This window comes from Rattus rattus, chromosome 1, assembly GCF_011064425.1.
Source record: "Rattus rattus isolate New Zealand chromosome 1, Rrattus_CSIRO_v1, whole genome shotgun sequence".
Lineage (NCBI taxonomy): Eukaryota > Metazoa > Chordata > Mammalia > Rodentia > Muridae > Rattus > Rattus rattus.
The window spans coordinates 251,438,153-251,449,412 of NC_046154.1; the positions used below are offsets into that span (position 1 = coordinate 251,438,153).

The 11,260-nt window shown below is 53.0% G+C and overlaps 1 protein-coding gene across 1 annotated transcript in view; it reads right to left on the bottom strand.

Moving 5' to 3' along the window:
- Nucleotides 1-6,546, bottom strand: part of Chadl (chondroadherin like) — a 12,626-nt gene extending 6,080 nt beyond the window's left edge. Inside the window, exons 1-5 of the mRNA XM_032918288.1 lie at nucleotides 6,481-6,546; nucleotides 4,901-5,060; nucleotides 2,623-4,314; nucleotides 1,921-2,087; nucleotides 603-801 (exon numbers count right to left, since the gene is read on the bottom strand). Coding sequence (XP_032774179.1) covers nucleotides 615-801; nucleotides 1,921-2,087; nucleotides 2,623-4,314; nucleotides 4,901-5,060; nucleotides 6,481-6,488 — 2,214 coding nt within the window. The 5' untranslated portion in view covers nucleotides 6,489-6,546 and the 3' untranslated portion in view covers nucleotides 603-614. The remainder of the gene's footprint in view (nucleotides 1-602; nucleotides 802-1,920; nucleotides 2,088-2,622; nucleotides 4,315-4,900; nucleotides 5,061-6,480) is intronic.
- Between the last annotated feature and the right edge of the window lie 4,714 nt (nucleotides 6,547-11,260).

Genomic DNA, 11,260 nt, shown 5'->3' on the forward strand with positions numbered 1-11,260 from the left:
GTCCAGTCCCATGCAACCTCAGGGAACTAATATAAACACCATCTGATTGCCTCAAGTCTTCAAACACAGTTCGGGGAGGGGCCCGGCCTTCCCAGCACCTTTCTCTCTGCCCATCTTCTCCACGATATGGTGGAGGTGGACTCCGCACTCGGTCTTAATGTCTGCATCATCAGGGCCTCCTGCATCTCACCCTGCAGCAGCCTGCTCAGCCTTCCTGGATACATCAAGGCACATTGCTACAACTGAGAGTTGAGGTCAGGCCCTGAGTATCACATCAAGGGATATGGCAACCTGTGACTGACAGGTGGTTGGGGGCAGAGTCAGCTCACCTGAACTCCACCTCCAACCACAGGACCCAGGTCTATGAGGTGGGGATGGAGGAGGGTGGGGCCCACACAGATCCAGGACAATCAGAAAGGGATGAGTAAGTGTGGCATCCAAAGGCATAAAGTCACTTCCTTAAAGTGTGAGGAGAAGGGACATGACTGCACCAAGCAAGGTGACTATAGGTCGTTGCCCAGCTCAGGAATCACAAGTCAGGACCAAGAAAAGCCGGAGCTCCCAGCAACTTTGGGACCCAGACCTCCTGCTCAAGGGCTAACCTCGTCTGTTCCTCAATGCCGTCCGTGGATGGGAGTTCTCCTGGCACTGACCCCGGAGGTTGGTGTCCTCTTGGCCTTCCTGGCAATCCAGCCTGGGCAGGCTTCAAAGACAGAAGCTGCAGCCTTCACCTTCTGGCCACGGACACTGGGAGGGGTGGCGCAGGTGGCGCCCACCCGCAGGTTCAGCCCCGTGAGCCACCTGAGGAGAAGGAGAGAGAGGTGGACGGAAACGGGTAAGAGTCCCTGAGGAGTATGAGGAGGGTCAAGAACTTGAGGCGGTGTACAAGAGGAACAGCCTCTACTGAGTTCCCGTGGGGTTGGCCCACCTTCAAGTCACTTCAAGCTTCAGATCCCTTCTGTATAAAAAGGAGAGGAAAGTGGTGGCCATGCTCACTATGTCCCAGGCACTGTATCACCACCGTATGTCTGCTAACACTGACTCTCCCAGCAGCTACAACGATGTGGACTGGACTGGATGAGGGCATCCCTTCCAGGGAGGCTATGGACTCATCTGGTAAAGCCTGAGAGCCTAGAGTTTAGGTTTGCTTGACCACAGAGTATTGTTCTATTAGAACAACAAAAACGGGGTCTCGTGCAGCTCAGGTCAACCTCAACTTCTGATCTATTGTTTACCTCCTGAGTGCTGTTTCAGATGTGTGCCGTCATACCTGTATTTATGAAGCACTAGAGACCCAGAGCTTTGTGCCTACATACTAGGCACTCTACAGGCTGAGCTCACCCCCAGCCTTTGCTACTATGTTTTGAGGCAGGGCCTCATATCGTCCAGGCTGACTTCATCCTCCTGAGTCTGACCTCTACTTCCCACCTGCCAGGATTAGAGGCATAGCCACCATGCTCAGATTCTCATTGCATTTTTATGTAACTGCCAAATGTACCTGTGTGTTTCTTGGGTCCCAGCACCCCAAACAAGGACAATCTCATCCTGATTTATGCAGGAATCAAACCTTAGTTTTGTGGCACCTGTGCCAGGCATGTCTATGGGACATTATCTTGATTAATAATGGATGTGGGAGGGTCCAGTTCACTATAGGCCAACCCAGGTAGATGGTCCTGGATGGGATAGGGAAGCAGTGTTCCTCCCTCATGTCTGTCTCTGGGCAGTTCCTGCCTGGAGCCCCTCTCCTGGCTTTCCTTGCTGAACTATACATAACCTGTAAGCTAAACACCATCCCAAGTCTAGTGGTGCCCAGCCACAGTCCCTCCGGGGAGATAGCTGGACTTGACTGCCAGCAGCTGGTACACCTCTGGTGGGAGGCCTGACAGGGGGCGCGCGGGGTGGGGGGAGGTATGTGCGTACCTGTGCAGCGGGAGCAGCTGGCAGTCACAGTGGAAGGGGTTACCGCTGAGATCGATGAGCTCCAGCCCGCTGAGCCACATCGGGGCAGGCAGGGACTGAAGTTGGTTCTGCTGCAGGTACAAGCCCTGGAGCCCTTTCCCCAGGCCTGAGAAGGCCCTGGGAGAAATCTGCAAGGAAGTGCCAAGTCCTGTTGTGAAACCTGCCAGGTGGGCTGTGTCAGGTCTGCGGGGAGCTCCATCCTCCTCTCAGCAGAGAGATGGAAGGCCCAGGGTGGTCTACGTTGGAGGGGCAGTGCTGAGGTTAGAACCCAGGTTGATCTTATTTTTTTTTTCTTTTTTTTTTTTTTTTTTTTTTTTTTTTTTTTTTTGAGCTGGGGACTGAACCCAGGGCCTTGTGCTTGCTAGGGCAAGCGCCTACCACTGAGCTAAATCCCCAACCCCTGATCTTATTTCAAGTCACACAATGCCCACGTTCTTTCAGTTAGCCCCAACCCCACCCTTACAATGGCCAAGACTCGTAGTGACTCTCAACAGTAGTTAAAGGCTCGGACTCAAGTTCTTCCGTGCCTCTAGCTGCTCCTGAACTCCTTGAGGGCTGAGAGTAACGTTTGGCTTAGTGTTCTCGTGCCTGCCTAAAATGCTTGCCGAAGGAATGCACTCCTATGAACTTGTGCTTCCTACCTGCGGTTCAGCCAGCACCCACCTGCTCCAGGTCACTGCTATTCAGGAAGAGCTGCTGCAGCGACCGCCCCACAGGCTGAAAGGCCCCATCTTGCAGAGCCCTGAATGGGTTTCCCGAGAGCTGCAGCTCCTTGAGTGCAGGCAGCCCCTCCAAGGCTCCAGTAGGCACCTGTCGCAGCTGGTTCCTGTCAAGGTGCAGCTTCTCCAGCTCCCGAGCTGGCCCTAGCGCCCCAGGTGAAACCTGGGTGATGTGATTCCCACTCAGGTAAAGGCCGCGCAAAGCCCGCGCTCCTGCCAGATCCCCAGGTGCCAGGCGGTCCACCGCGTTGTCCTGAAGGTGGAGAGAGAAGAGCCTGGGTAGGGCACGCAGAGCAGCCCCGGGGATCCTCAGGAAGCGGTTGTGCTCCAGGTACAGGTAGCCTAAGTTGGGGGCCCCTTCGAGGGCTGCAGCGCTCAGGCCCGAGAGCTGGTTGTTGGAGAGGTAGAGATAGACCAGGCCGTCCAGGCCCGCCAAAGCGCCCGGCTCCAGCTCCGCGATGCCGCAGTGCTGCAGGTGCAACGACACCAAGTGGCGCAGGCCCGGGAAGGCCGCGCGGGGCACCGAGGGGAAATGGTTGCGCCTCAGGTCAAGGAGCTGGGTGTCGTTGGGGAAGCCGCGGGGCACGGCCTGTAGGCCGCGGCCGTCGCAAGCGCTGTGCCGGGTCTCCACGACGCACACGCAGGCGGGAGGGCAGGGCGTGGCCCACGGGGCCTCTTCGTGCGGGGAGCGAGGAGGGGAGCGGGGACCGGCCGGCCGGTCCTCATCCTCGTCCTCCGCCGCGTCTCCCGGGCAGCGCAGGTCTGAAGGCCGCAGCGTATCCAGGGTCTCGCCTCGCAGGCGCCGCGGTCCCCGGCACGCGCCGTCCGAGCGCACTCGAGCGCGCACCAGCCACTCGAGCAGGGGCCGCGCGTGGCAGGCGCACCACAGTGGGTTGCCCTGCAACCGCAGCCGGCGTAGCTGGCCCGGGACTTGCAGCGGGGGCAGGGTGGTCAGCTGGTTCCCGCGGAGGTCAAGGGTGTGCAGGCGCGGGCAGTGGGCGAAGGCCCGGGGGCCCAGGGCCTGCAGGGACCCGTGGTCCAGGGCGAGCTCCCGCAGGCCGGGCAGCGCCAGGCCATCCTCCTCTCCGGTGTAGGTGAGCGGGTTGTGGCCCAACTCCAGGCGCGCCAGGCTACGGGCCTGGGACAGGGCGGCCCCGGGCAGGGCCTGCAGCTCATTGTGGTGCAGGCTGAGCCGGCGCAGAGCGGGCAGGCCTGCCAGAGCCTCGGGGGCCAGTACACTGAGCAAGTTGTGAGACAGTTGCAGCCATCGAGTGCGCATCAGCCCCTGGAAGGCCATAGCGGGCAGGTAGACCAAGGCGTTGTGGGCCAAATTGAGAGTGGCCAAGGAGCCCAGGGCACCGAAGGTCCCCGGCCGCAGCTCCTCCAACATGTTCCTCTCCAGCTCCAAGCGCCTCAGTGAGCCCAGCCCGTCCAGTGCCTCCTGGGGCAGCGTGCTCAGGCGGTTGGAAGCCAGGTTGAGGAAGAGCAAGCGGCCCAGGCCACGGAAGGCACCCTCGGCCACCAGCTCCACCTGACAGTGCTGCAGGTCCAGATGTGTGAGGTACGGCAGGTCCTGGAAGGCAGCTGGAGGGATGACCTTCAACATATTACCCTGGAGGTCCAGCCTCTGGGTCAGCTGTAGACAGGAGCCACACAGACACGCGAGCATTAGCCCCTCTCTCTTTAGCCACCAAGCAGCCCTTACTGTGATCTTTTCCTTTTTGTCCTTGCTTTTCTTGGCTTACTTTCTGATTAATTCATAGCACCATAGGGCAAAAAGAGTATCTTATCCAGGCACACCCCCAGTTCACCCCAGGACCCGTCACGAATATATTATTTATTATTTATAGGTCACCTAGGTATTTCAGTCACACAAAAAGGATTTTAAATAAATTACACTGTTACCGGCTTGTTTAGGTTTTTGTTGTTGTTGCTGATAGTGTTTGTTTGTTTTAAACATGGTTCTGGCTAGCCTGGAACTCACTCTGTAGACCAAGCTGGTCTTGTACTCAGAGATCTGCCTGCCACTGCCTCCTGAGTCCTGGGGTTAAAGGTGTGTGTTGTTGGATTTTGCCTTTACCAGTTTTTTGTCTTCCTATTTAGAGCTCAAAGAGCAGGATCCAGCCAGACAGTGGTAGAGTCATTGGTGTAGCCCCAGCTCCTGCCACCCTTCCCTTCTTGCCACACTGCCAACCCATGCCGGGGGTTTCCCCTCTCCTGACCTCAGGGATGGTGTCTGGCACCTCGGTGAGGTTCTGGTGCCGGCAGGTAACATGCCGTCTGGAGTTGTCGCAGACACAGGTTTGTGGGCATCGCTGGGCAGCTACGTTCCAAGCCGGACTCAGGAACATCATAAGCAGCAGCAGGGTGAAGCTCTGGGGCCTCGGAGAGGAGAGAGAGCGAGAGCTGCTGTCCATGGGGCATCAATGGTACTGAACCCCTGGTACAGGACAGCCAACTCCTGCCTCACAGCTCCTCCAGGCCTCCGTTCTCTGAGCACAGGAAAGTGCTGTGACCTGGCTTTCTTCCCTCACCTCATGGGGGGGGGGGCGGAGGGGGAAGGCAGAAGCTTCTGTAATCAGCCCTGGTTTATTGGGGGTGTGGTTGGGGGGGCTAAGATGCAGAAAGTTCAGAGTCCCGACTCTGCCCAGTGGCTCTGGACTTCAGTTTGGCAGCAGGAGGGAAGGCCCAGACCTAGCCCAGGTTTTAGGGTGAACTGGGAGGGCCAGATGTTGAAGAGCCTGAGAGACCCTGTCATGGTAAGCAGGCAGCCCAGGCCTGTGTCCTCTTGTTACCTGAGTCCACACAGCTGACTGGCCTGCGTGCGACAGGGGACCTGAGGGCCCAGGTTATGTACTGCAGAGAAGATAGCTCTCACGTGTCCATTTATTGATGCACCCACCCACACATCCATCCCTCTGCCTCACAACGGCAGCCACTTGCTTGTTTTTTTTTTTTTTTTTTTTTTTTTTTTTTTTTTTTTTTTTTTTTCGAGCTGGGGACTAAACCTAGGGCCTTGCGCTTCCTAGGCAAGCGCTCTACCACTGAGCTAAATCCCCAACCCCACTTGCTTGTTTCTTAGGGATGGTTTTTGCCACCATGGCTCTTCTGGCCTCCCCGGTGCTCCACCTGACGGCCAAAGGGAATTTTCCAGAATACAGATAGGCTCCTGGTACTCCCGACAGAAAGCTCCCGAGTGTCTAGCTGTCCCCACTAGTGAAAAGTCCCAACTCCTGGTGCCTCAAGAACAAAGCATAGATTCTCCATCACACTCCTCGCGTGGCACCGCCCGCGGTACAGGCCCAGCAGCAGTGAATCCTCTCAGCTCCTCCAGTTCTATGCTTGGGCCCCAGGTAAACTCTGAGCTGCCTTCCCTGACGTGGGGCTGAAACACCACCCCATGGACCTCCCCATAGTCTCTCCCAGGATTGATAATGTCTGGCTTTGTCTCCCTTTAGTACCAGAATTCACCCCATTCTTAGTGCTGGCGGCCTTCTCTAGACTCTGGCTTGAGGGTCAGGGTAGGAAGGGGGCGGTTAGGCTGATACCTGAAGAGAGCAAGGTTCAGGGCAAAGAGGGCTGCCACGGATCCCTGAAGGCTACAAAGGGCAACACCACAGGAGTGCACAGGAACCGCTACATCTGGAGCTGTTTTAGGGGCTACCTCTGAGGTACCTCAGGTACAGGAAGGTCCGGTGGCTCTGCAGCCAGCCTCTCGGACACACGAGCAGATGTAAGTGGTCATCTCTAGCCATCTAGTTCATCTATGGCTCCCTTGCACCCCCAGAGCCCCAAAACTCACCTCTCCATGCTGACTGGAACTGCCAGCCCGGTCTGGAGGCCCCACACAAGGGAAAGACCAGGGACAGTCCTTGCCTGGTCACCAGCAGTACCCACCCCCCCTTTGCCCATGGGCTCAGCAGCCAGGACAGAGCTGAATGGGCAGCATTGTGAGCAGCCGGGCAGAGCTGGGGCTTCCCCAGGCTGTGGCCAGGGGGTGGGAGCAGCGGCTGGAGTTACAGGCTGTCTGTGCGGCACAGGCTTAACAACGTGGCCCAGACCCGAGTCCTTGGACCGGAGGGTGGGCGTGGGTGGCAATGGGGAGAGGGGTGGCTGGAGGAGCTTTCGGGTGGGTCAGCATCACTGGACTCCTGCAGACTCTGGGACCCTCGGAAGGAGTATTCAGCAGCTGAAAGTTAAAACCTAGCTCACTAGGCTGCTGCAGGAGTTAAGGTAGGAACCTGCAAACCCAGACACGGGGCTTCTTTAACTCCTTCCTTTCTGTGAACTTAAGCACTCACATACGCTGAAGCTACCACACACAACGTATCTTGCAAGTATTTTCCATCTCACTTTAACGTATCCTTGAGGCTATCTGAATTGATGCCCAGAGCCATATCCATTTCCCAATGGATTATATGGTGTTTTCATTCTATAAACAGATCTGAGGCATAAACCAGGTGGTGGTGTACACCTCAGGAGACCGGGACAGAAGGATTAAAAATGTACCAGCTTACCATCTCTGAGATATTTTAAAGAAATTTATTTATTTATTTATTTATTTAAAGTACTTTCTTTTTTTCTTTTTTTTTTCGGAGCTGGGGACCGAACCCAGGGCCTTGCGCTTGCTAGGCAAGCGCTCTACCACTGAGCTAAATCCCCAACCCCTATTTATTTATTTAAGATGTAGCCTAATGTGTGCAGGGCATTGTAGCATGGCTGGTACCCATAGAGGCCAGAAGAGGGAGCAGAGCCCCCAAGGCGGAAGCAGGGATCTCCATCAACCTCCATTGATTGTTGGGACCCAGGTCCTCTACAAGAGCAGCCAGCGTGCTCAACCAGTGAGCCACCTGTCTAGTCCTGTCTTAGATATTTTATTGCTCCTCCGCCCCTCTTTTTGTTTTTTGGTTCATGGTGGAGTTAGAAACTCAAGGCCAGACTTAGGCTATCTAGCAAGTTAAAGGTGCATTTAAGCATGCATCTCTGGAGCACTTACACATTTCAAAACTTCAAGGCTGGACATGGTGGTGCACACCTTTAGTTCCAAGAAAAGCCTGAATCTCTGAATTCAAGGCCAGACACGGCTACACAGTGTGACACTGTCTAAAAAAAGAAAAACAAACCAATCCACAAACCCCCTGCATCAACAGGCTGCACAGCTGGATCCCAGCAAACACTCGTACATTTTCAGACACACGTTTCTGGCCTGTGGTAGCTTTCATTTTTCAGTTCGCTTGGCCCTTTGAGAGGGGTATTATGTAACCCTGGCTGGATTCAAAGTTGCTATGCATCTGAAACTGATCTTGGACCCTGACTGCGGCTTTAAAGTGCTGGGACAACAGGTGCGTGCCATCCAGTTTGGCCAGCTTATGCATAGCTGTTTTACTATTTTTTTAAAGTTTCTCTGTGTGGCCCTGGCTGTCCTGGAACTCACTCTGTAGACCAGACTACTGGCCTCAGACTCAGAGATCTGCCTAAGTCTGCCTTCCAAGTGGTGGGATTAAAGGCGTGCACCACCACTGCCCCCAGCTCAGTTGTTTTTGTTTGTTCTCCCAAGACAGTTTCTCTGTAGCCCTGACCGGAACTCACTCTATAGACCAGGCTGGCCTTGAACACAGAGATCCTCCTGCCTTTACTTACTGAGAGCTGGGATCAAAGTGTGCACCACCACCGTCCAGCTTCAGGCTTGTAGTTTTGATTTTTTTCCCCTTATGTTTACAGGTGTTTAGCCTGCATGTTTATCTGTGTGCCACACACATGCAATGCACATGGAGGCCAGAAGAGGGCAATGGATCCTCCAGAACTGGAATCTCAGATGGCTGCAGACCATTTACATGTGTACTGGGAATCAAACCCAGGTCATCTAGAACAGCCTGGTTGTAGTTTTTTTTTTTCTCTAAGATTTATTCATTTATTATATATGAGTACACTGTAGCTATCTTCAGACACACCAGAAGAGGGCATTGGATCCCATTACAGATGGTTGTGAGCCACCATGTGGTTGCTGGGAATTGAACTCAGGACCTCTGGAAGAACAGTCAGTGCTCTTAACCACTGAGCCATCTCTCCAGCCCCTGGTTGTAGTTTTTAGATTTTTAGTTTTTTACATTTATTTGCACATGCAAGTGCGACAGCGAGTGTGAAGGTCAAAGGACAGCTTGCAGGAGTCTGTTCTCCCGTGTGGACTCTAGGATCTAACTCAGGCTTTCAGGCTTGGAAGAAAGTACTTCATCTACTGAGCCTGCTTGGATGTATTTTAAAGAATGTCTCACATAGCCTGGGATAGCCTTAAATACACTGTAGCCAAGGATGACCCCAAACACAAAATCCTCTTCCTTTTACCCTATTTCAAGGGGGGAGGGGATGTAAAAAAAACCCCTCATTTCTCCTGAAATTATGTGTGCTTTCTGGTCCAGTGAGTACCATTCTTTTTTTTCCCCCAGATGGAATCTATTGCACCAGCTGCCTTCAAATTCCAGAAGTCAAAGCCAGGCAGTGCTGGCACACACCTTTACAACAGCACTCAGGAGGCAGAGACAGAGGCAGGAGGATCTCTCAGTTCAAGGCCAGCCTGGTCTATAGAGTGAGTTCCAGGACACCCAAGGCTATATAGAGAAACTCTATTTCAAACAAAACAAAATTATGTGCATGGGGATTTGCATGAGTGTAGGTACCCAAGGAATTCAGAAGAGGGCATTGGATTTTCTGGAGCTAGAATTACGGGTAGTTGAGAGATACCTGACGTGGGTGCTAGGAATGGAAATCCAGTCCTGTTAGAACAGTATGTAGCCCTGGCTGTTCTGGATTCGCTTTGAAGACCAGGCTGGTCTAGAACGCCTAGAGATCTGCCTCCCAAAGTTTGGGGATTAAAGGTACTTACCATTTGTAAGTGGACATTTTTGTTTTGTAAAGTTTCGCCTTTTTCCCCAGATGAAATCTCACTCTGAACGCTGCAACCCAGGCTGTTCTCAAATTCAGAGCAATTTCTTTGCCTTGCCTCCCAACCACGTGGACCACCACACCCACACCACATTCGGTGGATCAGTCTTTCTCCATTAGAGTGTGAGCGGTGGGTTTTCTATGGCTTTTACAAGGCATTCTCATTCTTCTCCTAGCTTGAGTGTATGAGACCATGTGCATTCACGAACCTTTGTAGGTCAGAAGAGTGTGTTAAACCCCCTGAAATTGGACTTAAAGGCTATTGTGGGTTCTGAGCCTAGGCCCTCTGCAAGAGCAGTATATATTCTTAGCTTCTGAGCCATTCTCTAGCCCCAAATCATGGTGTATTTATTAGTTGTTTTTTTTCTTTTCTTTTCTTTTCTTTTTTTTGGAGCTGGGGACCGAACCCCGGGCCTTGCGCTTGCTGGGCAAGTGCTCTACCGCTGAGCTAAATCCCCAACCCCTATTAGTTTTTTTTAGCTCTAGCAGGCACTGCAGTTTCACAGCATATTAGGAGAACCTAGAATGTTGAACACTTGTGGGGCGTTCCTTCAAAGGAAGGGATGCATAACCGGTTGTCCACCCAGAAAGCCAGCTAATAGCCTGATGACCTCTGCACTCATCTGTGTGGCAAGAACATGTGGGGTCCCCCTAGACCGATATGAGCTTGTTTTTCTGTCTCTAGAACCGATCTCCTGAAGGTGTCATGTGCACTTTACAAAGTATCTCCAGTCTGATCTTTAGATTACTTTGTTCCTCGAGATTTGTGTATGTTTTTTTGTTTTTTTGTTTTCAGAGCTGGGGACCGAACCCAGGGCCTTCTGCTTGCTAGGCAGGCGCTCTACCACTGAGCTAAATCTCCAACCCCCTGTGTATGTTTTTTTTTTTTTAAAGATTTATTTATTATATGTAAGTAGACTGTAGCTGTCTTCAGACACACCAGAAGAGGGCATCGGATCCCATTACAGATGGTTGTGAGCAGGTTGGAGATTTAGCTCAGTGGTAGAGCGCTTGCCTAGCAAGCGCAAGGCCCTGGGTTCGGTCCCCAGCTCCGAAAAAAAAAGAAAAAAAAAAGTTAAAAACAGATGGTTGTGAGCGACCATGTGGTTGCTGGGATTTGAACTCAGGACCTCTGGAAGAGCATTCTGTGCTCTCAACCCCTGAGCCATCTCTCCAGCCCTTGTGTATGTTTTATTGTACATGATTGTTAGTTACCAGGAAAGTAATTACCAACTTGTGCTGTCCTTAAGTATGCCTAAGATAAACTAACCAGGTCAGCCTCGGAAGTGAATCAACAAGCGCTACTGAATTGTGCTGAACCAAACTGCCTTCTTGCCTCCTGTAGACTGTTACTCTGCTGACCCCCAAAATGAATGGCCCACAGAGATGCTGGACACTGAATCTGGGTCCTCTAAAAGGATAACCTCTAAAAGGATAACCAGTGTTGCTGATAACCATTTAGCCATCTCTCCAGCCCAAATGGCTATTTTTTCTAAACAATTTTCAAGACCTGGTTTCTGTGCAGCCCTGGCTGTTCTAGAACTCTTATCTGTAGACCAGGCTGTTCTGCACCTGGAGATCCACCTGCTTCTGTATCCTGAGTGCTGGGATTAAAGGTGTGAGCTGGCACAGCTAGGCTCCCA